Raw genomic sequence first — 27,372 nt, forward strand, 5'->3', positions numbered from 1 at the left:
GGCTGGTGCCTGTGGCTCAGGGAGTAGGGCGCTGGCCCCATATGCTGGAGGTGGCGGGTTCAAACCTGGCCCCAGCCAAAAACTACAAAAAACAAACAAACAAACAAACAAAAAAACCCAGTGTGAGGTAGGTAGATGCACATATTGTTCCATTTCAAAGGAAAACAATTTCATGGAGTTATCTGTTGAGGCCTCCAAAACTTATGTGAACTATCCTTAGCATTTGGGGAGGCTGTACAGGAAAATGACTCCTATATTTTGTTATTTTTGGTCTAGCAAATGTTGAGAAAGAATCTTTGGCAATGTAAGTCTTATTTCTTCATTTTGAGAGAGGCAGTTCGTGCGAGGCCCCACTTGGGTTGAGTACACCCGAGGCTGGGATTAAACACGGAGGGACAACCTGGGGGCCTTGGCTTGAAGGTCTGAGTGTGTCCTGCAAAGAGACTCGCTGTGCGTGAGGAAGCAGGTGCACAGGACAGACCCAGTTCCAGGGTCTCATGGTCCATTGTGTCCATGTCCCAGCCCCGGGGCAGGCATCTGCCTCAGTGGCACAGTGTAAACCAGAGGCACCATCAGCCCTTAAGGTTCCCGGCGCAGGCAACTGTGTGGCATGTAAGAGAGTGTCACAGAGTGTGGAAGGCAGGGTCCCTGTTATTAAGTCCCAGCACCCAGCTATGGCGTCTGAAGTGCCCAGGTCCAGAGGACAATGGAAAGCTTCCAGGGAGCTGAGGAGAGACCTAAGAAACAGGGGAAGCTGCAGAGGCTGCTTATGACGGCCCTTAGCACAGGCAAGACCCCAGAAACTCCTGGGGGATGATGCCATCCACTTCAGTGGGGTTTTTAGCATTAGAATAATCTCTCATTTTGAAAAAGCCTGGCAAAACCTGTGGAGCTTGGAATTTTCGGGTGAGAGCGCTGTAAGTTATCACCAAACTGCAGAGTTTATTTCCCATCAAGGTGATGGTGCAACCGTCTGCCCTGGTCCCCTCCAGGTCCCTCCACACTCTTCCGCCCTGCTCATTAATGACATGAACACACAGGCAGGGAGTGGGGGACGAAACCAGGAGGGAACTTTATAGGTAAGGAACTATGTATTTCTTGTGGCTAAACATGGAACTAAGAATATCGGTATCGTTACTGCTGGGGTCATGACCAACTCACATAAACATTGTAGGACATACAGCACTCTGTGCTACTGTTAGTGAGACTTTGTGCCTGTGATTTCTTTGCACGGCTTGTAGGGTCTAGTTTCACTTAAACAATCAACACAGGAGTTAAAGTAAAAAGTGAAGTAAACATGTACTTTCACCTTGTGCTTATTTTAAACTTGATCTAGATCCATTTCCAGCAATGAAAGGAAAGCTGGTCTGCGCGAGCCTCATGAAAGGGACAAAAGTTACTCATGTTCATGAGTGTGTAACTGCAGTTGGATTTTTTTTTTTGTAGAGACAGAGTCTCACTTTATCGTCTTGGTGGAGTGCTGTAGCATCACACAGCTCACAGCAACCTCCAGTTCCTGGGCTTAGGCGATCCCAAGTAGCTGGGATTACAGGCGCTTGCCACAACGCCTGGCTATTTTTTTTGTTGCAGTTCGGCTGGGGCCAGGTTTGAACCCACCACCCTCCGTATTTGGGGCCGGCGCCCTACTCACTTAGCCACAGGCACCGCCCTGCTATTGGAGTTTTTACGTTAACCATGGCCTTTGGTCTCCTCTTTAATCAAATCAGCCTCACTGTTTAAATAGTTTTTATTAATATACAATGAAATATTTCTTAAAAGACTTAACACAAGGACCTAGAGACAGCATCACAATTTCACTGTTATGAAGATAAAGGCCCATTTGTGTCATTACCAGCTGAAATTCATGGCCACGTGGACAGTCAGGGGCTACAGGTGTCACCAAGGAAGCCAGAGAGCCACGGGCCTTTTTGTTTTGGTCTTATTAAAGGGAATACTTGTTTTAGTGAAATTATAAGCCTTGGGCTTCTTAATAGCTTCCTAGGACTCTGAACTTTTGCTCTCAATACCAAATAATATCTGAAAAACATGCTCACTTTTGTGCTTTTTGAGAAATTCTAAGAACTGGCCCAGATTCATGTGATAGTCATTCCTCAGCCCATAGTCCCCGTGGGCCTCAAGGAGCAGTTCCTCGAAGGCATGGAAGAGGCGCAGGTTGCGGCCGTCGCCCTCCGTGTCCACGCTCTCAGCATGTTTGCAGGAGATGTGCTTCCAGTTGGGGTAGCGGATCGTGTGCCAGAACTCCTCACACTGCCCCTTGAGCCCCTCCACGCAGATGATACCTGGCTTCCCCGTCATGCAGAACCCAGTCACGTCCAGCCGCTTGCCCACTTCCAGGATCTTCTTCCTCAGGTCCTGCTGGTAGATGTGGTGGCTGTAGATCCACATCCGGAGGAACGTGCTCTTCACCGGCTTGGCCTGCGCCGAGGGCTCATAGGCCAGCTTCCTGCTCAGGAAGTAGGACCCGCAGTTGTCCTGTAGCCACTGGATCGCTGCACACACACAGAGTTCTCCCGGGTCAAAAGTCCCTATGTAAGAAGTGAGACCTTTGTTGAGAAGTAGCTGCTGATGTCTGTCAAGCTCAGGCGACCGTCCAAACAGCTGCAATGCTACATAGGGGTAGCTGTGAGGCATGGTTACTTGCAAATCAATTTTCACCTTAAAATGAAAATCAGATAGATTTAAATGCCACATAAGCTAGTGTATCAATGGCAACTGCACGGTTCTGAGACAGGAGATAGTGACTGTTGTTGTGTCCGCCCCACACACAGTCTTCTCTGTACACTATTGGCCCACTTACGCATTCCTTCTAATTACTGAACAACTACGTGCCAGGTGCCCTGTGCTGGAAGAAAGCGAAGAATCCAGACTCTGTTTCTGCCCTTTATGAAGTCTAGGGCCTAGTGAAGGAGACACGCATTAAACAAACAATTACACGTAGCAAGGATTTAATTTCGATTGTGAGAAGCATTACCATGGAAAAGTTGAGGGTTCCATTGAAGTGTGTAACCAGTGGGACAGAATCCAGTCTGGGGAACCAGGAAGTCTCCTCTGAGGGAATGAATGAAACTGAAGGGTAAGTCGAAGAGCTACCACATGGTCCTCCCAGCCGTCCACCTGTTATCTAAGCTATACTAACATCACTGGGGATAAACAGATAAGATGAAGGTGAATTCATTTTTTTGTATTCAGATTTTGTATCTGTTATTTGCTTTCTGTGTTATAGTGCCATCAAAAGGAGATTCTCTCACTTCTTAAAAGCCAGTTTTGTTATGGGATATTTTTAGGTATGTGAAAGTCATGATATATGTCAGAGGTTGTATATACTAACACAGAAGGGTTGGTAAGAAACCAGGTGAACAAAATGCTCAGGGTAGTGTAAGATTACAAGGTAGTTTCACTTTAAAAAAGCTAGGCATCTTGTTTTAAAAGGTTGTATATTTATATTTTCAGGATATTTACAGAGGACAACTCATGGAGTAACCTATATATTTTGCTTTTAAACAAGTAAAAAGATATTCTGCGCACATAGACTATGTCTGTTTCTTAGACCGGAAGCTCATGTTCTGGGCATTTCACTTATAAACTGGGCACCTAGCAACTGTTAAAACAAATTCAAGCACCCACCTTGGGCTCCTCAATCTGGAGTGTAATCACAAATTCGATTTTTGGTGGCAGCACCTCCCTCGTGCCTTCCAAATACCTCTTTATGTTTGTCAGGGCATTTACATCTTCCAGTTTTACTTCTCCTTGGTTAGGAAACATAGAAAACAGCATTTCCATCTCCAGCAGCTGAAGCTGAAGGCTTTCTTTCACCGAAGCAGACATGTTGTCTCGAAATTAACCTGCCTGGAAACCTAGAAAGGCCCAGGGACACTGGGTTTGTCTAATGCCAGCTGGCGTTCTCGAAATTTCCCAAAGCAAATTACATGGGAGCAATTCTACAGGAACGCTTTGCAGCGGGAGCCAGGGGCACAGACTGGGACGCTGCCCTCTCCCAAGTCAGGATGCACAGCATCCCCGAGAGAGTCCAGTGAAATCCAAATTCCTAGTCCCCTCCATCCGGATCTAACCTCTGGGTCCAACAGGTGGCCGGCAGACACCTGCTGCCTCTCCGCCGCAGCTCAGTTTCCCGCCGGGGCTCGGGCGCTGGGGATGGAGTGGGTCTACGGAGCGCGGGGACCCCCGACCCCTCGCCCAACGCCCACCAGTGCCACCGCGGCCCAGGCCCCGCAGACCCGGGGCGGCCTGCCAGCCCCCCGGAGCGCCGGGCGTTCGGGCTCACCGGCCAAGGGGGGGCCTCGGGGGTCTTAGAGACAAACAAGTTAAATGACGTTGAGGGGGGAGGGGACACGAGGCGTGCCGGGCTCGGAGGCCTGCGAGGTGACCGCGCCAGTGACAGGGGCGCGGAGGCCCAGGACCGCCCATCCGAGGCCGCAGACCCGCGCCGGCCCCGCCCCACCCCCGTCCAAAATCGCTGGACCCGGGCTTCCCTGCCTCAGGGCCTGCCTCCCCCCCGCCCAGGATTGGGAGCGGAGGCTGCGTCTCCGCTGGTGTAGTGCTCTGAGGACCCGCGACCCCTGGCCCCGACCCCAGAGTCACCGCGAGAGCCTCACCCTTCCCGTTCATTCAGTGGACACAGCCCCAGAGCCCGCTCGGAGCCGCAGCCGCAGTTCCGCAGGCGCGAGCTGCGCGTGCCCGGCTGGCTGTGGGGCGGGGCCTGCGGACCCTCCCCCGCCGCGATTGGTCTGGAGGCGTGGTCCGGGCCGGGGGGCGTGGCGTCGGGCCGGAAACCGCGCGGAGCCACGTCCGCGCTCGGAGTCCTGGTGCGCCAGCAGTTGGGGCGTCCCGCGCAGTGCGGCCCGGGGCGGCTCCGACCGAGGTGAGCGGGCCCGGGGCGGGACGCGCCCGGGCTGGGCGGCGAGAAGGGGCGCTCGGGCTGGGGGGCTTCCGTGGGAGCCGGCCGGGAGCGCCGGCCGGCCGCGCATGGACCGCGCGCTCGGGGCAGGTGGAGGAGCAGCCCGGGGTCTGGGCGCTGGCCTCGTCCGCGGGCCGGTGGGTGAGCTCCGGGGGCCGGGACGCGGGGTCGAGCGCACGGAGGGCGGAGGAGGGTCAGAGGCCGAGGGGCCGGGGGCTCGGAGCGCCTCGGTGTGCTCAGTGAGAGCGCCCGCCGACCGCGAGAGCGGTGCTGGGGCCTGGGAGGCGTGGGAGGAAGACTCGCGGGACGGGGCTGCTGTGCACTTGAGATGAATGAATAATCATGGCGCTTCGTGGACCGGTCAGTTTGTGCTCATCCTGGTGAAAGAGATCTGCTCGGTTTGGCTTGAACTAAATTAGCTCGCTGAATGCCAGCTTTTTCCAACTGGACAAAAGCAAACATTTCCCAGCTTTTCCTTTAATTTTTCTTAATTGAAACAGTGAGGGGCAGTAAAGGAAATCGAACCGTACAGCTGGTGACCGTGTGACGGCTCCTCGTCACCCAGGAAATGACAAGGCGTGGGCCACGGAGAGTGCGCTGCTGGCTGCGGTGGGACCTCAGGGTCCACTTAATTGGAGTATCCTAGCAAAAGGAGTGTTTGTGGGCTAATGTTAAACATTAGTTTGATGTTCAATATTAAAGGTAAAAGGTGGCATTCCTTGGGAAGAAGATACTGCTGGTTTCAGAGCTTAATTTAGATAGGTATCCTGATTCTCTTTATGAAAATGGGAAAAGATTTGGGCAGGTGTGCAAAGGAAACTGCTGCCCTTGTCCTTTTCCTTTTGGGAATATGTCTCTGCTATAGCCTGGGAGAAATGACTTTCCAGACACTTCAGGGTATGACCTCTGGGTCCACTCAAGAGTCTGACTTCTGGGCCCAGTGCTGTGGCTCAGTAATCCCAGTCAGTGCTTCTGGAGGCAGGAGGACTGTTTGAGGCCTGGAGTTGGAAACCAGCCTGGGTTGTCATAGTGGGATCCTGTCTCTATGGAGAAATAAAAATAAAAGAAGTAGCCGGGTATTGTGGTGTGAACCTGTAGTCCTCACTGCTTGGAAAGCTGAGTGAGAATGATGGCCTGAGCCCAGGAGTTCAAGGTTACGGTGGGAGCTATGATGGACGACACCCCTGCACTGCAGCCTGGGTGACAGAGGGAGACCTTGTCACCTAAAAAAACAAAACAAACAAACAAAACAATTAAAAAAAGACTGACATTATGCCTCAGTCCATCACCAGCCACCAACGTTAACTTGGGTTAATTTTCCCTTTTGTGCATAAGGTGGTCTCTGATTCTGTGGGAGTCTCTGAATATAGGTGTAAAATCTTCATTTGAGTTGAGAGTGGACCATTTTAAGTTCATCCTGGGCCCAGGAAGAGTCCTGGAGCTACAATGGGGGATGAATTGGGGGAGAATCTAACTTTTCAACAGGTCTGCCCAGAAGTGGATGGTATAGGTTGGGCAGGATCTTCCAGGCAATTTTCACCCATGGGACACATTCCTCTGCTCTCAAACACAGGTCTTTGGGGAGGTCAGAAAGAGGTAGACCTATTAGTTTTGGGGGGGCAGTTTTTGAAATAAGCGGTTCTTGAAAGATTTCTTGTATGCCTGAAGACAATCTTTGTTAATTTCGTAGCCATGGATCTGGGTGCTGTTACAAAACAGTGCACGCTGCACGCCAAGCCCAGCGGGCTCGTCCTTCAGTACGGGACTGCTGGGTTCCGAACGAAAGCCCAGCACCTGGATCATGTCATGTTCCGCATGGGATTATTAGCTGTCCTGAGGTCCAAACAGACAAGAGCCACCATAGGAGTCATGGTGACGGCATCGCACAACCCCGAGGTGATTCCTTTAGTGCTCTCATAAAGCAACCACTGCTTACAAGACCAACCCTGCTGTCTGAGCAGTTTGACCCAAAGTCCAAATTTAATTCTAGGCGTGTGCCTTTTCTCACTTAGATGTGCCTGCAGATTTGAAACAGCTTTTATAGAGAGTGGCCCTTTAGCTCATGACTCACTAGAGGGTGTGGAGAGAATAAAATGAGGCTGCCATTTTTTGGAGAGTGTCCATATTGGGGAAATAACAGAATGTCCTTCCAAGTTGGTTGCATTGAGATGGTTTCAGTGTTAAATTTATTTTCCTCTTTTAATTTAGCAGTGGTTAAAGAGATTGGGAGTGGTGGGGGAAGGGTAAACATTTGAAAAGACATTTTGGGCTCAGCGCCTGTGGCTCAAGTGGCTAAGGTGCCAGCTACATACACCTGAGCTGGCAAGGTTTGAATCCTGGCCTGGCCCGCCAAACAACAATGACAGCTAAAACCAAAAAATAGCCGGGCATTGTGGCAGGCACCTGTAGTCCCAGCTACTTGGGAGGCAAAGGCATGAGAATCGCTTGAGCCCAGGAGTTGGAGGTTGCTGTGAGCTGTGATGCCACGGCACTCTACCCAGGGCGACAGCTTGAGGCTCTGTCTCAAAGCAAAAAAAAAGAAAAAGACACATTTTGAAGATTTTCAGACAGGTTTTTTTTTTTTTTATAGCTAGGCAATAGTTTCTTGTTTAAACAGGCAGGTCCGGAGATCCATAACGGAGCATTGGGAGAATATTGATGAGGCTGGATAGTTCTAAGACAATTAGGATTGTAAAGTGTTTCTCTTGACACCATTATTTTTTAGCCTTTATTGAGGTTGAAGTGACAAAAATTGTATATATTCAAGTTGTACAACGTCATGCTTTGGTATGTATGTGCATTGTGAAATGATTACCACAAACATGGTAATTAACACATCCATCACTTCACAGTTTGCTTTTTTTTGTGGTGATACTATTTGACATCCACACTCAATAAACTTGAAGTATATAATATATTATTAAAAAATATACACATAAAAATAATGCATTATTAACTACAGTCACTGTCCTGTACATTAGTTTTCCAGAACTTATTCATCTTGTAACTGCACATTTGTAGCCTTTGGGCAGCGTTTCCCCATTCCCCTCACCTCCTAGCCTCTGGCAGCCACCACTCTACTCTCTGTCTCAGGGAGTCCCACTCACTTAGATGCCACATGTAAGTGAGCCTGCTGTGCTTGTTGGGGAGTGTGGGCTTATTTCACTTAACATGTGCTCCGGTTCATCCTTCTTTAAAGGGGTGGATGATGTTCTGTTGTGCGTGATGTAATAAACCACATCTTCCTCCTCCATTCACCCACAAGGGCACCCAGGTTGTTCTTAGCTTGGCCAACCTTCTGACACAGCACGACCATTCTGAACTGCTGTTAACCCCCGTGCGGGGTCTGAGTAACATGCTTCTCCTCGGATTGTAGGGCATAAGATTCTTGCTGTTGTAGCTCAATCAGCATTAAGTTAAAGCTTGGCAGATCATTGAAGGACTATAATCCAAACAAGGACATTGCTTGTCCAACTTCTGCAGGCGAGATCACCGCAAATGTGTGAATGTCTAACTGCAGACATTGTGTTGGTTGCCATAATTGTTGGTGGCTTGTCAGAAGAGCCCCACACCTACTACTAATTCTAGGTACTCCTCAAAGCCATTCTGAGCTGTTTCTTTCAAGTTGACATTCACTCTGAACTACACTTAATTTCTCTCCAGGAATTTGAGTAGAACAGAGTTGGGAGTCACTTTTCAGTTTCCATGTCCCCCACTGGCTGACTAGCTAGCTGGACAGTATGTTTTGGGAACCTGGAGTTGTAGCAAGAAGGATTTCTGGGTCCCCTCATTCTGGCCCAGTTGTGCCCTGGTCAGTTTGTTGACCGCGGATGCACAGACAGCAGCCTTTTGAACAAGCCAGTGTGGCCTGGTGGCTGTCAGGTCTAAGAGTCAGATAGACTTGAAATTTGAATGTTTGCACTGACAATTTTTAGCTGTATTTTGGTAAGATTAGAGTAATGAGAGGATTATTAGTTAGATTCACACGTGTCACGAGGACATAATGAGGTAATACATGGAAAGCACCCGGCCAGGGTCTGGCGTTGGTATTAGGTGGTCGCTATGGAAACTGCTCAGCCCTCACTGCCTGTGGCTGGGGGAGAAGCAGTGTGAGTCTCGCCTCCCTGCTTCAGGTGCCTGTGCTCTGACGACTCACATTTGTCTCTCTTTGAAGGAGGACAATGGTGTAAAATTGGTTGATCCCCTGGGGGAGATGCTGGCGCCCTCCTGGGAGGAGCACGCTACCCGCTTGGCTAATGCGGAGGACCAGGACCTGCCGAGGGTACTCGAGGGCATCAGCGTGGAAGAAGCCGTACCCCTGCGGCAGGACGCCGTCGTGGTCATCGGCAGAGACACCAGGTGACGCTGAGAGTCCTGGGGAAGCAGCTCTGGGAGTGTGAGATACATGATCAGACTGACAGGTCCCAGCACCCAAGACAAGTGCAAAGAAATAAATACAGTGGGATTAACTGAGGGCAGCGCCTCTACCTCCGGCCTTTATCACTTCCTAGTTTAGTGAGTTGTGGGAGCCAGGTCCCTTCTGCAGCTTGGGTTTTGACCTCCAATTTTAACACGTCCGTGACTGCAGCAGGTTGTGTAACATTTTGGAGTTTCCATTCCCTCAGGTGTAACTCATTGTTTTATTGATTTACTTTATAATCTGTGTTAGTATTGGTTTGAATATATCATTTTTCCATGCTAGAGTTCCCTGGAAAACAATCTGTATTATTTTCCACATATTGGTCATATTTTGCAGCTTTTGGCTTCCTTTATGAAAACACAGTGGAACCTGTAAGTGACCACCCAGGGGACAGCAGCAGACTAGTCAATATACTTGGGTGGTCACCATAAGGGACCAGGCTCCCACTCTGAGAGGCACACGTGGTGTGTGTCCCGTCCATGAAAATCAGGTCAACTTGAGGAGGTGGTCAGTGTGGGGAGGTCCCACTGTATATCTTTTTGTAAAATGTTAGATTTAGTGTATCTTGAAACAATAGGATTCTTCTTTCTATGAGATGTAGTTTAACCAGAGATTCTCCCAAAAGGAAGTTTCTACCAGATCTCCTAATGGCTCGGACTGGGCTGGTTCTTTGATCCTTTGTTCTGTCCCCAAAGCGTCATCCATGCACCCCCAATTGCTGGTTTGCAGGCAGCAGACCCAGCTGGTGACTTATGCTGTGAAGTAAATCGTCCCACTGTGGGGCCATTCCACGTGTATTTGGATCTTACCTACTGGCCAATTTAAATGATGAATTATGTTTTTCTGCAAGGCACTTTTGTAACGATCAGCCTTGTTTTTAGGTAGGTAAGTGATTTGCTCTGACTCTATAGGGTGGGACCTCAGTTCTGCCTTCTGGGGTTTTAACACAGCGCTGTGCTCTCACACAGCCGTCCGTAGGCTGCTGTCGGAAAGATATGTGAGTGTGGATAGCTAGGGGTATCCTTCATGTCTGTTTTCTAAATTCATTTAAAAGGAGAATTTTCTGAGAAATAGGTTGTGAACGGTGCTGGAAAATGCTTGTAACTTACCAGCCTCTTCTTCTCAGAATTGGTGACCTCAGGGCAGGTGCTGTGGACTTGTCATTTGAAGGGTGCAGCACTATCTCTGCATTCGCTCGCAGAACACAGCTCTGCCGGGTGAGGCTTGGGTAGATTTTCTTTATTCTCTTTTGCAGACCCAGTAGTGAGAAGCTCTCTCAGTCTGTGAGAGATGGTGTGGCTGCCTTAGGAGGTCAAGTGCACGGTAAGCAGCTGTGTCAGTTGTAAAGTGATCTTGAAAAACTTTAAAATTACAAAAGGAATGTATATTCATTTAGACAAGTTGGAAAATATAGATGAATAAAAAATGTTTGAAAAATGAGCTCTTAGATGTAAAATACTGACTTTTAGAATGATCTTCCAGGTCCGACCTGGGCAAGCATGTGTTTATTTTATTGTGGGAGTCCTCCAGGAGCTGATGGAAGTGCTGATCTGACACAACTTTCTCTACTTCAGTAAAGAAGTTCCTGAGATAAAAACCTGTGAAGCTGTTTGAAGATACTCATTTTAGGGGACTTTTGTCAGTGTGCGGTGTCCCCTGGTAGCTGCTCCCCTGTGGAGCCCGCTGTTACCTGTCAGAGAGTGATGGGCAGTATCTTTGTTCTGCATGGAACCGTGGTCTGAGTTTGGACAGCTGCTTCTTCCTGTGTATCAGAGAATCAGAGGCCGCTGAGCGCCTGGCTGTGCTGTGTGCCTCGGGGGCAGTGTCTCCAGGGTCCTGACCTGAGCTCTTTCTCGTTACAACAAGGGTCCTCTCTTGGTCTTTGGAACCACGCTGCCTGCTCCTTTCCTTCCCCGGTGATCTGCCTCTCCTGAGAGCCGGCTTGGGCACCCGCCTCCTCACTTTCTGGTTGCTCTCCTGCCTCCGCCCGTGACATAAATGCCTCCATTTGCATTCTGGTCACACTCTGGTCATTGTTGTGCAGTGGGGACTCTTCCCGGGCCCAGGAACTGCTGTGGAGTGTTTGGTTAGGCCTTGAGACCTGTGGCCCCCTGGCCCCCTGAAAGCCCTGGAGTTCCCTGCATAGCCAGCAGGTGGCTAGGGAGGACACACGGTTCTTGTCACATACTCACAGGGGAGTGTGACCAAAAAGAACTTTAATAGTTTACTTTATGCTTTAAAGTTTTCATTTTAGTTGACGTCTTTGTTGCTTGTGGCCCTGTTGAAACCCTCTCTAGACCTGTGCCTGCCCGGCTGCTCTTCCCTGCCCATGGCAATCTTTTCCGGCCCCTGCTCTCTTTCTTGGGAAGGACATGCCTCATTCTCTCTTTCATCCTGCGCAGTTTCTGCATGGCCGTCTCTCTCCCCCAGATGTGGCTCCTGAAGGGAGCGACCTGAGTGCATTCCCCTCTGAGCCAGTGATGCTGCCCTGCGGGGGAGGGAGAATGACCAGGGAGGCCACTCCTCCCTGGGCAGTGGTCTGTGTGAGAGGGAGGTACCAAAAGAAAGGGAAAGACTGAAGTTTATATTGGACTCAAAGGCTTCTGTGTGATGTGAGAGCAGAGCTTTGAAGAAGGAACTCCAGGTTTCTGGGTTGAGGATTGGACAGATGCTGTGCGTTTTATTGAGTGTGTGCAGAGATCACTGAGTTCTATTAGATGATTTTGATATAGTCACAAAATCTTTTGTTTGCTCCAAACTTTAGCTTTTTGGAGAAATGGTTTGCTTCCCTTAAACACTTGCATTAAACTAGCCCAAGCTCATACCTGCTGTCTTTGAGCCTCTTCCCCATCCGGTCTTCCTACCAGAGCCAGAGATGCCTTTGTAGGTGGCCTTACTGTTGTGCAACCACAGAGCGTAACAACTTAAAGTTACTCCTTTTTGCCTCCAGTCCAAGTTCCTTTTTTTCTTTTTTAGGATAAATAAAAACAACTGGGTTTATTTATTTAGAGAGATAATAGTTACAAAGATCATGGTAGAGGATTTTAGGGAAAATGAAAAAGATAATGGAGTAAATTATGGTATTAGCTAGAGACCTGTTTCACCCTGAGTTAAGGGAAGAAGAGATTCTGCGGTTGAAGAAGAGGAGACAGGCGGGGGCCCCTCCCTCAGTGCAGTCTGAAGTCTGTGTCTGGGTCCCGAGTTCACCGACAGCTGCAGCGCTGGGTACTTCCCCCTGGGTACCTCCCACTAGGTACCTCTACCAGGTCCCTCCCCTGGGGCCCCTCCGTGGACTGCTGGTCCATCTTGGCTCTCTGTTTTCTTTTATTTCTCACTCATGCTGCTCTTCTTGTGTGTTTAGCTGTGTTTGTAGCTTTTGGGTGTTCTTGAGGTTTATGATGAAGGTATATTTCTGTGGCAGAGTTCAGTGTTTGCTTCTGCTGGGAACCTGGGGCGCTGCTTGGCTAGGTCCACTTCGAATAGTTCAGGACAGAGTCATTGTAGACCCATGGCTGTGTGTTTGGGCTGGAAGTCCACACAAGGGCTTCTGCCCCTGGTGGCAGGCCTCTGGGGAGCTTCTCTCCTTTGCTGTGCTCAGGGCTGAGGCAGCTGTCTTGGGAGGGGACACTCGGGATGACTCCCTTGGACTCGCCCTTTGCTGGAGGTGCTCCTCTTGGGGCTGTGTCTGGGACCAGCTGTGGTTTCTACACTGAAGCTGGAGCTCAGGTGCACTTTCCAGGAGCCCCTCCGAGTTGTGGGTGTCCTGTGGCTTGCTCGTGTGGCGGAGTTCCTGCCTTCATGCCAACTCTGGGCTGATGACTCTGTAACTGGCAGCCCTACAGTTGTTTTCAGAGATGTTTCTCTGTCCTCTGCTCTTTGGTTGTCCCTCAAGGTTGACTTGTCTGCGCGTGGGGTTTGCAGCATCAGTCACCAGAAGCAGAATCCACTGTTGCTTTCCCTCACTGCTTTCTGTTTACATTTGGACCCCTCCATGCTAAGTGGTTGGTTTTGCTAATAGTGGTTAATATTTTACGATTGCATGTGTGACTTGTAGCTGTGATATTTCAATAGAGATATGTGCATCTGGGTAGTTTGAAGTAGTATTTTTGTGTTTTCTGAGATGTCTGCAGTGACAAGAGGATGTGTCACGGCAGAATCCTGCAGTGTGCTGCGTCTGTGCTTCCCTGTAACTGAGAAGCCTGCGCTGCTGTGGTGTCTCTGCAGATCTCGGCCTGCTGACCACGCCCCAGCTGCACTATGTGGTGTGCTGCCAGAACACCGGGGGACGCTACGGAAAGGCCACCACAGAAGGCTACTACCAGAAACTCTCCAGGGCTTTTCTGGAACTTGCTAAACAGGTGAACAATCTTTCAAACATGGTTATGGTTCAAACCAGTTAATAAAGTAGCATAATCAATTGAGCAGTTCATTTTAGGTAGTATGTCACGCCTCCTCCTTCCATTTCTAAGCAAAGGAAATAAAGCTTATTAGAAGTTAGCCTCACTTAAGCAGGGTCCCTTAACAGTCACACTCCAGGCCATGTAACGTGGCAGCCACTCACACATGCGTGTGCACACAGACAGTTGCACAGTGGGGGCGTCTGCCGTGCTCTTCATGGCGTAGAACATCTCCAGGGAAGTTGGGCTTTTCCAATTGTCACTTTCCTCTCCTGCCCATCCTCACCCCAAATGTAAGTTCTATGACAGCAAGAAGGGCTTTGTTCTGGCTAACTCTGCCCACCAGTGACATACACTCAGTGCTTGTGGATCCAACGGATTAGAGCCTCACTTCTCTTTCCTTTGAAGGCTTCCTGTTTTGGAGACGAGCACAGGACAATAAAGGTCGACTGTGCAAATGGCGTGGGTGCCCTGAAGCTGCGGGAACTGGAGCCCCATGTGGCACAGGCACTGTCACTGCAGCTGGTTAATGATGGGACCAAAGGGAAGCTCAATCACTTGTGCGGGGCCGACTTTGTGAAAAGCCACCAGCAGCCTCCGCAGGGTATGTGGGATGGGAGGTAAACATTTCTCTCCAGAGCTCTCAGAAGCCCACCTTCCTGACAGACTGAGGCGGCCACGAGCTAACCACATGGCCAACCATCGGCAGCGCCATGGAAAGTATGGTCTGCTCTCTGTCCTGTGAGTCACGGCACTCGTGGGCTGCAGGAAATTGGGTGGGAAGGAACGACCAGAAAGTGGTCCTCAGAGCTTGTACCTGGACTGGGCTGGGAGCACATCAGCACACAGACCCTGGGCTCCACTCCTGAGCTTCTGGTTTTGGCGGTCATGGCTAGGATTTGCATAGGACAGAAATTTGCATTTCTGTCAAGTTCACAGGCAGTTTGTTGATGGAGCTGGTCTGCAGATCACTCTGAGAACCCTGATGTAAAGGACAGTGGATCATGAGCAGCTTCCTTAGATGCTTCACCTGGGTGAGACAAACAGGCTGCAGAAAGGGACGGAGCTCTGTCACAGGGCAGGCAGGGTCTCCACGCCAGGAGGGGGAGGAGGAGGCTGCTCATGGAGCTGAGCTGTGGGAAGAGGAACTCTGGATTTACCTGCATTGCAGATGTTAATGTGTTAGCCTGCTGGCCATACTGGCCGGGCGTGACTTGTCTGGTCTGCCGTGTGTGTCTCTGTGCCGCTGTCTGAAAATTCTGTGGTTTCTCTGATGTATCAGAATCACTGGCATCTTTTTACCAGGTCTGTTCCCATGTGGCATTAATCTCCTGCTGTTGAATAGTTGCTCCCCCGTTGTAAAGGACATGCACTCTGGAACTGGACGGAGGCCTGGTAGCGGCCTGTTCGTCTCTGCCACCTGGCCTCTCTGCAGGAAGTGTCCGGTTTCCTGCCCTCAGTCTGAGCCTTTTCCTGACGTGCTCATCTGCACGCTTGCTCCAGGGCAGTTCAGTCCTGTCCCTCTGCTGCGCTGAGCTTCTTTGTGCCCTTTGGTCAGCCCCTCACTAGTGTCCTCCGTGGCCTGTCACTGCTCAGTCATCCCATGTTGGATGTGTCACTCTGCTGCCAGCCTGGCTTAAGAACAGCTGCATTTTCTTTTTCTTTCTTTTTTTTTTTTGCGCAGTTTTTGGCCGGGGCTGGGTTTGAACCCGCCACCTCCGGCATATGGGACCGGCGCTCTACCCCTTTGAGCCACAGGCGCCGCCCAGAACAGCTGCATTTTCTAATCAATCTGAGGCAGTGGTTCCAAAAGCCTCAACCTCAAGCAGACTTCACAAACCTGTTCTGTCTCACGGGTTGTGATTCTTCGCTCTCGGCGACCAGCCCTGCTTGTTCTTGGCAGTGTGAACACATACAATCACTCTGTTAGATTAAAGCCCAGGTCTCAGTTACATGCTGACTGTCGTGCTTCTAGGTAACCTGTGTTCAGAAATATCTGTACTTTTCAAAGAAACTGGAAAACCTGTCTTACCAACCACCTGGCTTATAAAATAGAATTTTATTTTAGAATTATATCAAGTTTCAGTATAAGTAGTTTTGAATATTTTTTTTTCACTTTGCCATGAAAGAATTTGACCTGCAAACCCACCAATAAACTGTATGCTATTTAAAAATAGACATTTATTTTTATTTGAAAGGGTAATTTAAAGAGGAAAACCTAAATATTTTCTATATTGAGTTTACTTTCTATTTCTTAGATTGAAGTGCATTTTAAATTCTCCTGTGTGCTAGGGATGGAAATGAGGTCCAACGAGAGGTGCTGCTCCTTTGACGGAGACGCAGACAGAATTGTTTACTACTACCGCGATGCCAGCGGCCACTTCCACCTCCTGGACGGAGACAAGATAGCCACGCTGATCGGCGCCTTCCTTCAGGAACTCCTGCTGGAGGTGTGGGGGAGCTGGGGACCCTGTGAGATAAGACGTATCCCACAGTCACTTGAATGTAGGAAAGCACAATTTATGAGAAATTCCTCACATAGGAATTAAAAAAGAAAGTGGTATTTCAGTCCTTTCAACATTGGGGCATAGGCTTTGGAACCTAAAGGTACTGGCTAAGTTTTATAATTTGAAGATTAATGAAATTTTGCTTTCTTTGTAACTGACACATCAGTGAGAGATCTATGATCACTCCCTAAAACTCCAAATTCTAACAGAAATTTTCATCATCTGAGGTATTTATTTCCTATGAATATGGTGAATTTAGTAATGGGAGATTTGCTGTTTTGGAAATCTCTTTCAGGTTAGCTTTAAGTATAGTATGTAACTGGAAATAATTATAATCTGGAAAAGATATACTTTAAGAATTCAATAAAGACCTTTATCAAAAAAGCAAAGATTATAGATGGCCAGGCATGGTGTTTCACAGCTGTAATCCCAGCACTCTGGGAGGCCAAGGTGAGTAGATTGCTTGAGCTCACCAAGTTCGAGACCAGCCTGAGCAAAATCGAGATCCCTGTCTCTACTAAAATAGAAAAATGGAGGCAAGAGGATGCTTGAGACCAAGGTGGAGGTTGCTGTGAGCTATGACGCCACGGCACTCTACCCAGGGCAACAGCTTTAGACTCTGTCTCAAAAAAAAAAAAGGTGGGGGGGGAGAGATTAGGTTACAGGCTTCTTTAATGAAGATTGAAATAGTGCTCAAAAGTATTTTAGGGACTGGGCACAGTGGCTCACGCCTGTAATCTGAACACTTTGGGAGGCTGAGGTACAAGGATCACTTGAGGCCAGAAGTTCAAGACCAGCCTGGGCACCAACAACAAAAAAAAATAAATAAAAAAAAAATTAGCCATGGTGATGTGTGGTGGTACATGCTGGTAGTCCTAAGTATTTAGGAGGCTCAGGCAGGAGGATCACGTGAGCCCAGGAATTCAAGGTTGCGGTGAGCTATGGTGATAAACTGTTCTCCAGCCTGGGTGACACAGTGAGACGTGGTCTCAAAAAAAAAAAATAATAAAAGTCTTTATGCCTTTTCTGGTGTACGTGGGACTTTCCAGTTAGTCATTTATTGCACAGACTCAAGACCAGGCCACAACTGAGCTGGCTGATAAATTTGTTATCCTCAATTTACAACTCATTAAATTTGCTTCTGAAGACTGTCCTTTCCATGGTAAGCTAAGTGTCTTTGTTTTTGTCTAGATTGGAGAAAGCTTAAATATCGGTGTTGTACAAACTGCATATGCAAATGGGAGTTCAACACGGTATCTGGAAGAAGTTATGAAGGTTTGGAACTGTTTTCTCTTCCTGATAGTTCCTTGTGAGATGTTCTGTGTGGAAGGTATTGTCCTGTGACAGTGAATATTCTCCAGTGTAGCTGTTGTCAACCTGTGGGTGGCGACCCACAGGAACTGTATTAAGGGTCACGGCATCGGGAAGGTTGAGATCACTGCTCTAGTGCATGAGGCTGAGCTTTGTTCCTGTGAAGAGAAATGAGAATAAGGGAAAGTGTCATTGTCCTTGACACAGGATGGGAGTGAGAAGCCCCCTCCACCTTTTCTTAGAGCATTTCCTTTAGAAAACATGTAAATTATTTCACTGTCCCTTTGAAATGAAAGTAAGTCATTTTAAAGGCCACATAAGCCAGTTTTACAGGTAGGAATATTTTTCTTTAAGGGCCTGGAGTCACTGTTTTTATATAACATCAGGGAAGTTGGCACCCTACATCCCTGTCTCATGAGAGCATCACTGTGGCTATCTGTCAGAAGTTTTGTTACTCCTTTAGATAAAGGCTATTACCTAACACAGATGGCCGTCCCAGTTACCAGGCAAATTTTGAATAAACTGTGTTACCAATGGTGTTAAGTCTTCTTATTAGAAGATTAGTGTTGAAGAAAAAATTACTCAGATACTTGTGAAGATGGCAAAGCCAACTTAGCTCAGAGCTGTTGTGAGAGGGACTGGGACGAGTAGGGGGCCTCTGTATGGTGGGAGGGGCTGCTGAGAGAAATCAGCAGGGCCAGGAGGGTCCTCTGCTCACCTCACCTGCCAGCACTGTTGAGGGCAGCATGCTGGGGACCACAAGGTGGTGGAGGACGAGGACTTTGATCAGGTGTCAGGGTGGGGATTCTTGCTAAAACGTGCCCAAGATGGGGCCCTGGCCTCCAATGAGCATCACTGAAATTTGGTCAAGGAGAGCCTCTCTGTTACTAATCACCTCTTATCCTGGGATGCACCTGCTGGGCTGTCCTAAAGCTCTGTTTTTGCATCTCTGGTGCCTTGTCTAGAACTGCATCACAGTCTAGCTCAAGCTGTTCAGTGATAAAGCTGTTTTCTTACTCTGTTTCTGAGAGTTTTCTGGGTGGTAGGAGGCTGTGTTTCTGGTAATCTCCCTGGCGTTCTCCAGGTAAGCACACTTGGTACCACACAAACTGCTCTGGGAGGGGGCTCCGGGCACAGTGGGAACGCTGTTCACCAACACTCCTTTTCTCACTAACTGGGGTCATATTTTTCCAACTTTTGTGCTTCTCCTTTCAAATTATAGCTTTTTTCTTTTATTAGATTTGGTTACCTCTTCATTCTCTGTAAAGCAGGAATTGCAAAGTCAGATTCCTGTGGGCCCTGGACAGGGCGAGGGAGTGAATGCCCAGGCCAGTGGCTGCCTGCTTTAGTCCCAGAGAAGCCAGAAATCTGAATTTTTGTGACTTTCCTACTTTATAAGAAAGAAGTAGTAGGTGGGCAAAACAACATATCTGGAGGCTGCTAGTTTTGTGCCCTGATTTACTAATAAGTATGTGGTTATTGTAAATTCATTCAAGGAGCCGTGTCTGAGGCCTGGCTGCCACCTTCCACAGGGGTTGGGTTATTTCACAGTACTTCTGTTATTTTAGTATTTCAATTCTTATTTCCTGTCTTAAAACTTTCTTATAGATAAAAACCCCTGCTCAGTAAACTGAATCTGTCAGAGCCTGTTCTTCCCCACCGGCTCTCCCGGATGGAGCGAGTAGCCCTGGCCGCCCCCCTCTCACGCTGCTCTCCCCTGGGTTCTCCCCTACCCATCCTTCAGCTGCTCCCAGAGCCTCCCAAGCCTTTCCTTGCCCACTGTTGCTGGGTCAGCCACCCTCGTTTCTTACATTAGTCTTAGAAAAAACCTCCTAAGTGCTGCTGTTTCTTAACCTTCTCATCTGGTCTGCCGCTTGTTCTAAGCACAGCTGTATTGGAGAGCGCAGGGCTCGTTTGTTTCTGTGGGTCTGTGGCTGTCTTCACCCTGCAAGGGTGGACTCCTGTGACTATGTCAGAGCCCCCGTGGCCTGAAAGCCTGAAATAGTCATCATCAGGCTCGTTACAGAAAGAGCCGTTCTCCACACCAGAACTGCCCTCAGATTTCTACCAGCTGTGTCACACGCCCACTTGTAACCGCTCATGGTTACAAGACCCCGTCTCCCTCCCAGCTCGGCTGCCCACCTTGTCCTTAGCGCCCAGTTGTCCACACTGGACGAAGCGCAGGGCTCACTCCCTGCTGTGTCCCTGCAGTGCAGGCAGACAGTAGACATCTGTGCCCTGAGCAGCTGCTGCTGTGTCCTCATGTGTGCCCCAGGTGCCCGTCCACTGCGTGAAGACAGGCGTGAAGCACTTGCACCACAAGGCCCAGGAGTTTGACATCGGAGTGTACTTTGAGGCCAACGGACACGGCACGGTGAGTTTTCCCAGCACTCGCCCTGCCCTTCGCTGGCGTCTGGGGTGGCAGGGAGCCTTCTGCTGTGTTGAGATGGCTGGACGGGGAGAAGGGACTGTCATTAGCTTATGTATCCTTGTGTGTTATAAAACCATGGCTTTCTTTTAAATTGTTATGATTGTACCTTGAATTTAAAGAGATATACTAATTCTTTTCGTAATTTGAGTGTTTTTTCCAAGTAGATTGTGCATTCTTCAACTGGCTTTAGGTAGGAGAAGGGAAACTTCAGTAGCTGTGGTAAAGTGAACAGTATGGGAAAGTTAAGAGTTTGTATGAACAAGAGGAATTCGGTTGAAAGTAACTAGTGATAAGCAGAGCAAGTGTGTTACAGCCTTCTTGGCTGATAGAATATTTAAAACATTTTTGAGACATAATTTACATAATGTTAAATTCATATTTTATGTAAAATTACATTTTAAGTGTATAATTAAGTGGGTGTTAGTAGATTGATACTTCACCTCATTTCATAAGTGGAGTTGTGGCCAACAGAAAATTCCATTGAGGCCAAATTATTTTTCCAATTAATTCAGAATTGGCTTCTGGAAGATATAACTGAAAAGGGGGAAAGTAATAAGTTCCTACAAAATGCAATTAAAATATAATTCCCGTGATCTACAGAAGAGGTAGGCAAATGGTATTTTAAAGGGCAGATGGTAAATATTTTAGACTCTGCTGCTGTGGCAGAAAGGAGTGGGTGTGGCTGTGTTCCAATAAAACTTTATAAAAACAAGGCACCAAACTTGGTGTGGTGGCTCAGGCCTGTAATTCCAGCACGTTGGGAGTCTGAGGCAGGAGAAATTGCTTGAACCCAGGAATTCAAGGTTACAGTGAGCTGTGAGTGGTCTACTGTATTCCAGTATGAGTGACAGAGTGAGACATCATCTCACAAAGCAAAACAAAACCACCCCCCACATAGGTGACTAGCCTGTACCTTATTTTATCAACGAAATAAAAAATGTATTTCCTCAGGTAGGTGAACACAGTGTGCCAGTCTTCCTCAGGGTTGGGCCTCTGGAGGGCAACAGAAAGAAGGCTGAGGCATTTGCAAAGGACACACCCGTCTCTAGGAGTGTGGTGTGCACATATGGGGATCAACACCCACACTGTTTGCCCTGCTTTGACAAATATGATGAATGCTCTTTCTAGTTTTGCCTAGCTCATCACCTTGAGTGTTAGTACCATAAAATTGTACTACCCTGTTTCCCCGAAAATAAGACAGTGTCTTATTTTAAGGTGTGCTCCCAAAGATGCGCTAGGTCTTATTTTCAGGGGACGTCTTATTTTCGGAGGATGTCTTATTTTCAGGGAAACAGGGTAGGTGCAATAAATTTTGTCCTTCAAAGTAAAAAAGATACAGTCTTAAGTAACCTGGTTGCACAGAACTGATTTAGCTGCTAACAAGAAAAGTAAGAGCTCATGGTCAGAACTCAGCCATTGTCAAGATGCTGTTTTTTTTTTTTTTTTGTAGAGACAGAGTTTCACTTTATAGCCCTCGGTAGAGTGCCATGGCATCACACAGCTCACAGCAAACTCCAACTCCCGGGCTTAAGCGATTCTCCTGCCTTAGCCTCCCGAGTAGCTGGGACTACAGGCGCCCGCCACAACGCCCGGCTATTTTGTTTTTTTTTTTTGGTTGCAGTTCAGCCGGGGCCGGGTTTGAACCCACCACCCTCGGTATATGGGGCCGGCGCCTTACCGACTGAGCCACAGGCGCCGCCCCAAGATGCTATTTTTGTAACTTGCTGTTTAAATTTTGATAACTGGTTATATAATCCACAAAGAAACTTTTTTCCCTAGTAAAAAAGGGAAAAAAGGGTTCTGACTTGATCTCATACTAGTTTCATACACTATAAGGCCAGCTGGAGCGAAAGTACTTGTGACAGGGGCCTGGGTGGTGTTTTGAGAGTGATGGGCAGTGCTTTCGTGCAGGTACTGTTTAGCACAAGTGTTGAAACGAAGATAAAACAATTAGCAGAGGAGCTAGAAGAGAAGAAGAGAAAAGCCGCGAAGATACTTGGAAACATGATTGACTTGTTTAACCAGGTGAGAGCTGGTGGTGGGAAGCCTGGCTGCGGCACCTTGTTCAGAAGGTGCACAGCAGGGTACACGCTGTGTAAAGGCATCTGTGACCAGAGCAGCTCGCTCCTTCTGTATGTCCTTTGTGTTCTGATTTTTTTCTAAACACAGTATTAATTTTTAATTACATGCAGTTAATCAAAGAAGAAAACCTGGAATTGGAGAAGTCTGGGTGGCTTTCTCACAGCAGTGGTGTGTCAGTTGGCGTCCACACTGGAGTGGAACGACAGGGCGCCTCTGCTCCTTTCCCAGCATTTTGTGGTGAAAAGCTTCTAGTGTACTGAGTAGCCTAGAATCAGAAGTGCAGCTAAGCAAAATATTGCTAGATATATGTATTTTAAACCACCTTTCTCAAGGAAATTAATTAAAAGTAATTGGTTGTCTCTTTAACAGAGGACATGCGTTTGGGGTCAGACAGCTGGGATTATGGGCAGGATGGCTGTGGAAAGCAGCACTCAGGACAGAGTTGGGCGCGTGCTGGGCAGTCTGCACACCGTGTCTTCTCATCCCTCAGGGACACAGCGAGAGGCTCATTTCGGTTCCCTCTTTTAATGAAGAAACAAAGGCTGAGGGCAGCTGACTGGCAACGTTCCTTCTCCGTGTTCCCGCGATGCTTATCTCAGAAGGATCTGTCTGCATCTGTTGATCCACAGAAACGCTTCCTTTAATAATGCTGCCTGGGGTCAAGGGAAAGGGCAGCAGGAAAGCTCAGGACCCCTCATCCAAAATGACTGGGACCAGAAGTGTTTTAGACTCTGGATTTTTCTGATTTTGGAATATTTGCATATACACAGGGAGAAATTTTGGGAAATGACACCCAAGTTTAAACATGAAATTCACTTGTGTTTCATGTACACCTTCTGTAGTATGAAGATAATTATTTTATATAATTTCTTTTTTTGAGAGACAGACTCTTGCTCTCTGTTACAGACTTGAGTATAGTGGTGCAATCAAAGCTCACTGCAGCCTCAACTCTTGGGCTGAAGTGATCCTCCTGTCTCAGCCTCCTGAGTAGCTGGGAATACGTATCAATTTGCCCAATTAAATTTCTTGGTTTTGGAGATGGCGTCTTGCTATGTTACCCAGGTTAGTCTCCAGCCCCTGGCCTCAAGCTACCTTCCACCCCAGCCTCCCAAATTGCTGGGATCACAGGCACAAGCCATGAACCACTATACCCAGCTTTTTTTTTTTTTTTTTTTGCAGTTTTTGGCCAGGGCTGGGTTTGAACCCACCACCTCTGGCATATGGGGCCAGCGCCCTACTCCTTTGAGCCACAGGTGCTGCCCTATACCCAGCTATTTTATACAATAATTTTATGTATGAGACAGTATTTGTATACACTGAACCATCAGAAAGAAAAGATGTCACTATGTCATCCTTTTCATGTGGGCAGTTTGTGGTTGTTGGGCATCACCACCATCCCTGACTGAATTTATGTGCTACTGATAAGCATGTTCTGATAAGCATGTACTGATTCCTGCACAAACATACACATCTGGATGCACGGGGGAGGATCTGGAGGATCTGTTGCAGCTGAAGGTGGCTGGCCCATTGTTCCCTAGGGAGCCCTTTTTTTTTTTTTGTAGAGACAGAGTCTCACTTTATGGCCCTCGGTAGAGTGCCGTGGCCTCACACAGCTCACAGCAACCTCCAATTCCTGGGCTTAAGCGATTCTCTTGCCTCAGCCTCCCGAGTAGCTGGGACTACAGGCGCCCGCCACAACGCCCGGCTATTTTTTTGTTGCAGTTTGGCCGGGGCTGGGTTTGAACCCACCACCCTCAGTATATGGGGCCGGCGCCTTACCGACTGAGCCACAGGCGCCGCCGGGGAGCCCCTTTTTTTTTTTCTTTTAAAAGATGGGGTCTTGCTCTGTTGCCCAGGCTGGAGTATGTTGGCTATTCACAGGCACAGTCCTAGCACACTATAGCCTTGCACTCCTGGCCATAAGCAGCCCTCCCACCACAGCCACCTACAGGCACGTCATGGGGCTTGGCTCTTGGGTGCCTGCGACCTGCCACAGGAGGTCACACGTGGAATTTTCCACTTGTGACTTCATGTTGCCACTCAAAACAGTTTGGATTTGTGGAGTAGAGATGCTCATCCTGTGCTCTGTAAAGACAGCATTCACATCTGCAAGTTGCTTGTTGACAGTGGTGTCTGTGTTGTGTCCCCCAGGCGGCTGGCGATGCCATTTCCGACATGCTGGTGGTTGAGGCCATCTTGGCTCTGAAGGGCTGGACCCTGCAGCAGTGGGACGCGCTCTACAGAGATCTTCCAAACAGACAACTCAAAGTTACGGTGTGTAAGAGGTTTCAGAGTCACATTTCTGAATATTAGCTAAGACTTGTTATCTCATATGTCACTGAAAGTATTTCCTAAGTTTATCATATTTCATTTCATACGTACACAATACGTAGAGAATGAGGGATTATAATGGCCAAGTATCTGGTTTCCAACTTTATTGTAACAATACAGTCTTCTTTTTAAAAAAAGATTCTATTATGGAAAATTTAGAACATAAATGTAGAGAGAACAAAACAGCGAACTGCAGTGTAGAAGCTTCAAGGGGCTGTAACTGTGCTTGCCACATTCTCCGTGCCTTCCCCCAGCAGTATTTTGAAGCAAAACCCACTTCAAGTGAAAGCACTGCCTCTGTTAGTTTTGGCTCTCAGAGCCCTTCCTGAGGCAGGGGCTGAGACGTGAGAGAGAATGATCTTACAAGGCCTTTCAGATGAAGTGCTAGCAGACTCCGGTGCGCTTGTTCCGGCTGACACACGCAGAGTCCAGTGGGGACAGACCATTAGAGACACTGGCGCAGAGTTCACAGGAAGGGCCGTGAGTGTTCAGGTTAGTTTTCAGCATATTCTTATTACAGTCCTCTTACAAATGTACCTACTTCTGTTACTTTAAATAGCTAAAGTGATTTGATCAGTGACACACCAAGGCCCACGGCATGGGGATGATGGAGAACTCGGCCACATGGCACTTACTGTTTATTACTTCAGTGGTAAATGTAAGACTACAGAAATATCTTTTTTTGGCTAAATTCTTTATAGACTAAAGAAAAAGACAAAAGTTGTACAAACGTTGAGAGTAATAACCCTGACCTTGGAGAGTGACACTTAGGGACTTTTACACAGCTCGGTGCTGCACGTCGTGGAACGCGACCTGAACTGCAGGGCTGACCTGTGAGAGGCGGCGGCAGAATCTTGGGGGATCATGTTGAACAGGTTACATGTCCAAAGACAGAGCAGCAGAGTGACGCATGTGTGGTGCTGTGTACAGGTTGCAGACAGAAGGGTCATCAGCACCACTGACGCGGAGACCCGAGCAGTCACGCCCCCAGGGCTGCAGGAGGCCATCGACGGCCTCGTGCAGAAGTACCGGCTGTCCCGTGCGTTCGTCCGGCCCTCTGGCACAGAAGATGTGGTCCGAGTGTATGCAGAAGCCGACTCTCAAGTGAGCTGGGATAGTTCTAGGGAAAAAATGGGCAGTGATTATCTAATAAGATGGGGAAGAAAATGTGTTAGTTAAGTTTATGTCTTTGGCATTTGTTGACGGAGATGCTTAGGCTCACATTGTAACTATAGAATTTTAATCAGCAGTAAATAGCTGAACAAAGCTGAACTCACTTAGCGTATTTTTCCAAGTATTTTTCTTTTGATTTATTCCATATTTCCTTAAAGTGTCATATTTTTGAGTCAGGAGTAACTAATAAGCAGCTTATATACTGTGAAGGAGATTATTGTAATCCTAGGACTTCATGAAAACAGCCAGTTTTTAGTCCGTTTCTAAATCAGCTGGCGCCATCTTTGTATCTGGACTCTCCCTTGGCTTTTCCTACGGTCCTGGAGGGGACAGCCCGGCCCAGCCTCTGCCTTTTACTGCCAAGGACAAGGCTTGGGGTTCACGGTTTACCATTCTCACACACTCCGTGTAGGGTCTGTGCACTCAGGGCAGGGCAGGGCACAGTGGGTGGGCTGAGCTGGGGACTCAGGAGCACTGACTCATGTAAGACCAGGCAGCTCTCCCAGAACCTAGTGAGGGAACGTCCCTGCTGGACTCAGCAGCACAGCTGAGGTGTGTGAGACATACTCTCAGGCAAGTGTGGCCTTCAGGCCCTTAAGTGAATAGGTTTATTTAGAGTTTTGGATGGATAACTCATTTTATAACCTGAATTTATTAACCAAAAACTTACCTTACTTAGAAGAATTTGACCTGTTTTGCATTTATTTAAGGGCCTTGGGAATTTGTTACTGAAAGATGAAAGAAAGAAGTTTTCATTTGAATGTTAGTTGGAATTGCCACGCAGTGGGCTCTGTGCCTTCCTCAGCCCGCTCTTTAATCTGACTTTCAGGACAGTGCAGACCGCCTTGCCCACGAAGTGAGCCTGGCAGTATTTCAGCTGGCTGGAGGAATTGGAGAGAGACCCCAACCATGTTTCTGAAGATAATTTTCATATTCCTGAGAAACTGGATTTAAGATTTTTTCGTGAAACTATGAATAATTACGGCAATACTGTGACATTTATAATCATAATGTTTACAATGTACCTTACTAGATTTTTAGATCTAATTGCTTTTCTTAAACACTACCAGAATGATTCTGTAGAAATCTGTAAGTCTTATTATACTTGTTAAAGAAACTCACCTCTAATTTCATTACTAATATCACTAATGTAGAATACTGGGCTTAAGTGTACGATTCAGTTACTAACTTCATAGTGGGAAGTGGGGAGCAACTCCTGCAGGCTGCTGGAAGTCACACCTGTCACACCAGCACCTGCAAAGTTGTCTAAGCAAGATGCCGTTTTGCAGCACTTGCTGCTGCTGCCACAAACGGAGAGGGTGGAGGAGACTGGAAACACCCAGTGTTCCCACTGCAGTCTGCAGAGTGACTTTCGGCTATCTTGCCTATCCAGTCCCCACCACGGGAGCCTCGAGGACAAGGAGGCTGACCACCTCCTCAGGCTGCGTGGAGCTTGGGCCACACTAAGGAGGATGCAGGGCCCAGGCACCCTCCCTGCTCTGTGATGGTCCGGGAGGAAAATTAACTGTAAAGTGTCACCCACCCTCTGACAGAGAAGTGACACCATTCTGATAATGGAATATGGGTAATAAGGGAAAGAAAGAAAAAAAATCTCCAACCAATATTAATTAAATCAAGCCTGAAACCAACAGAAACAAACGTGTAGTGTATATTTTGCAGGTTTTAGACAACTCAGGACAATAAAAACAATGGACTGTATGTATATCTCTCTCTTAGGCGCCATAATCCATATGAACCAACAATATTTAAACTTGATTCAGGCC

General features: G+C 48.0%; 2 protein-coding genes and 1 long non-coding RNA gene across 8 annotated transcripts; 1 reads left to right on the top strand and 2 right to left on the bottom strand.

The window, feature by feature from the left end:
• Positions 1-1,735: 1,735 nt before the first annotated feature.
• RWDD2A (RWD domain containing 2A) lies at positions 1,736-4,717 on the bottom strand. 5 transcript variants are annotated; one of them, XM_053602300.1, is made up of 4 exons: positions 4,635-4,717; positions 3,722-3,875; positions 2,993-3,069; positions 1,736-2,546 (listed from the first exon to the last, which is right to left on the bottom strand). In XM_053602300.1, exons 2-4 carry the CDS (start codon positions 3,844-3,846, stop codon positions 1,999-2,001), a joined length of 750 nt encoding a protein of 249 aa, XP_053458275.1. In that variant the 5' UTR covers positions 3,847-3,875; positions 4,635-4,717; the 3' UTR covers positions 1,736-1,998. The 5 variants fall into 5 exon arrangements, with proteins under 5 accessions (XP_053458275.1, XP_053458274.1, XP_053458277.1 ...); XM_053602299.1 differs by lacking the exon at positions 2,993-3,069 and having other exon boundaries at positions 1,736-2,676; positions 3,646-3,875; XM_053602302.1 differs by lacking the exon at positions 4,635-4,717 and having other exon boundaries at positions 1,736-2,676; positions 2,993-3,787.
• Positions 4,718-4,807: 90 nt separating this feature from the next.
• Positions 4,808-27,364, top strand: PGM3 (phosphoglucomutase 3). 2 transcript variants are annotated; one of them, XM_053601256.1, is made up of 13 exons: positions 4,810-4,900; positions 6,627-6,832; positions 9,111-9,295; positions 10,612-10,679; positions 13,581-13,714; positions 14,162-14,357; positions 16,046-16,203; positions 17,452-17,535; positions 19,847-19,945; positions 21,914-22,027; positions 24,236-24,358; positions 25,346-25,519; positions 26,418-27,364. In XM_053601256.1, exons 2-13 carry the CDS (start codon positions 6,629-6,631, stop codon positions 26,505-26,507), a joined length of 1,629 nt encoding a protein of 542 aa, XP_053457231.1. In that variant the 5' UTR covers positions 4,810-4,900; positions 6,627-6,628; the 3' UTR covers positions 26,508-27,364. The 2 variants fall into 2 exon arrangements, with proteins under 2 accessions (XP_053457232.1, XP_053457231.1); XM_053601257.1 differs by lacking the exon at positions 6,627-6,832 and having other exon boundaries at positions 4,808-4,900.
• On the bottom strand, positions 19,922-21,902 carry LOC128593331 (uncharacterized). The gene is made up of 3 exons (XR_008382328.1): positions 20,443-21,902; positions 20,109-20,216; positions 19,922-20,021 (listed from the first exon to the last, which is right to left on the bottom strand). It is a non-coding gene; the product is annotated as an uncharacterized LOC128593331 (long non-coding RNA).
• Positions 27,365-27,372: the final 8 nt, after the last annotated feature.

Source organism: Nycticebus coucang, chromosome 9 (genome assembly GCF_027406575.1).
Source record: "Nycticebus coucang isolate mNycCou1 chromosome 9, mNycCou1.pri, whole genome shotgun sequence".
Lineage (NCBI taxonomy): Eukaryota > Metazoa > Chordata > Mammalia > Primates > Lorisidae > Nycticebus > Nycticebus coucang.

Excerpts from the sequence above, each read along its gene's own strand:
- RWDD2A (XM_053602299.1), bottom strand. The coding sequence starts at position 3,846 with ATGTCTGCTTCGGTGAAAGAAAGCCTTCAGCTTCAGCTGCTGGAGATG. Across the intron at positions 2,677-3,645 it reads TCCAGATTGAGGAGCCCAAG|GTGAAAATTGATTTGCAAGT; the intron begins GTGGGTGCTTGA and ends TTTCATTTTAAG.
- PGM3 (XM_053601256.1), top strand. The coding sequence starts at position 6,629 with ATGGATCTGGGTGCTGTTACAAAACAGTGCACGCTGCACGCCAAGCCC. Across the intron at positions 6,833-9,110 it reads CGGCATCGCACAACCCCGAG|GAGGACAATGGTGTAAAATT; the intron begins GTGATTCCTTTA and ends CTCTCTTTGAAG. Across the intron at positions 24,359-25,345 it reads ACAGACAACTCAAAGTTACG|GTTGCAGACAGAAGGGTCAT; the intron begins GTGTGTAAGAGG and ends TGCTGTGTACAG.